Here is a 1540-nt window from a genome sequence, read left to right on the forward strand (position 1 = left end):
TCCCCCACCGAAGCGCCTGCGGGCGCACGCATCACGCGGGACGCCGCGCACAGTGACGCTGCCTCCAGCAGGCGTCGCGCAGTTTTTCTTTCGTTTCTCTTGGTGCAGCGCGACTGCCTGCGCCTCCGTGGCGGCGACAGAAGAACCCTTCGCGGACGCAGTTGCCTCACGCACACACACGCACAAATGGGGGGCGAGGATAAAAAGAGAGCCCCGCACACGCGCGACGAGACACACGCCGCACACGCACACACCGTCTCTTCTCTCCCGCCGCGGCAGCCGCACGTCCCGTCACTCCCGCGCCACCGCAGCGGGGAACGAAAAAAGAGCCGTCGTCGCGGACTGCCGGTGCTTCTAGCAAGAAGGAGGGGGAAATGGGGACGTGTCTGCGGCACAGCCAGCGGCGGAAGGCAACGCACAAAGAGACACGCAGCGACAGCGGCGGACACGGCGCACAAACTAAACGTGAGCCGCGGCGAGTTATTCCAGCAAAATTAAAACGAAAAAAAACAATGCGGAAGCCCAACGGAACTTAGAGAAAACAAAAAAGAAGAATTACTTCGGCCGGTGTTTCTTTACTTTCAAGCGTCCAGCAGCACAAGAGGACTGTAAGAGTGTGTTTACTGTAATAACTGCACGAATAAAAAAGGAAACATCGCCTCGTTGCATGGGCCCACACACCACTCGCACATTTCATGCGGCGTTCGGCCTGCGCTTCCACCCGGCAGTTGCGTCACATCCGTGCGGCGCACAGCAATGCGGCCGGCACCGCCTGTGGGTGTGTGGGCTGCAGCAGCAAACAGGAGGGGGAAAAAGGGTGCGCCGCCCGTGAGAACGCGCGTAGCAGAAAAGGCAAAAAAAGATAAAAGAAAACGAGAGATACCATTAGGGCGCTTATTCTTCCAGCACAACATCAGGGGCAATAAAGAAACAAACGAAAAGGGGAAAAAACAAAAAAAACAAGAAGAAAAGATTGAGGCCTCCTCGGATAGAAATTTAATTGGAAATCAGGCAGCGGACGTGCTGCGACGGGTGCGGCAGCCCCGCACCGCCTCACACTCTGCACAAAGCCGCAACGCCGCACAGCTCCAGCAGCAGCAGCAGCAGCACCTGCGGCACACGCCAATGCACAGTGCCGTCGCTCTTTGAGCTCCGCGCCCTCGGGGCAGCGGTGCTCGCGGCCTTAGCGACGCTGGCGGCGGGCTCTGCACCGTCAGCACCCCCACCTTTCGCCTGCGTTGTGGGCGAGCTGCCGGCATCCGGCGGCGGGATGGCGACTTTGCCGGCTGCGAGTGCCCTGACATCGCCCTTCTCCAGCGGGCGGTCGTACAGCAGGACGTTGCTCACCGTCACGCGGTGGCCGTCCCCTGCAGCCTTCGCGCCGTCCCCGCCAACGTAGAAGTGCGACATCGTGCCCCTCTTCAACAGAGGGCCGTCAGAGCTCCTTTCGAAAATCGTTTCCCCGTCGACGTCCACACGCCAATTGCCGAGGTCACGCATTCGCAGCGCCACCTGGTACGTCTTGTCCTTCTCCCACGCA

At 60.3% G+C, this 1540-nt stretch overlaps 1 protein-coding gene across 1 annotated transcript in view; it reads right to left on the bottom strand.

Moving 5' to 3' along the window:
- Window positions 1-1053: 1053 nt before the first annotated feature.
- Window positions 1054-1540, bottom strand: part of Tco025E_09458 (trans-sialidase) — a gene marked incomplete at both ends in the record, with an annotated part of 1629 nt that continues 1142 nt past the window's right edge. The window contains one exon of the mRNA XM_029376277.1: window positions 1054-1540. This exon is cut by the window's right edge and continues 1142 nt beyond it. Coding sequence (XP_029223602.1) covers window positions 1054-1540 — 487 coding nt within the window.

Source organism: Trypanosoma conorhini (assembly GCF_003719485.1).
Source record: "Trypanosoma conorhini strain 025E chromosome Unknown Tco_14.4_contig_01127, whole genome shotgun sequence".
NCBI lineage: Eukaryota > Euglenozoa > Kinetoplastea > Trypanosomatida > Trypanosomatidae > Trypanosoma > Trypanosoma conorhini.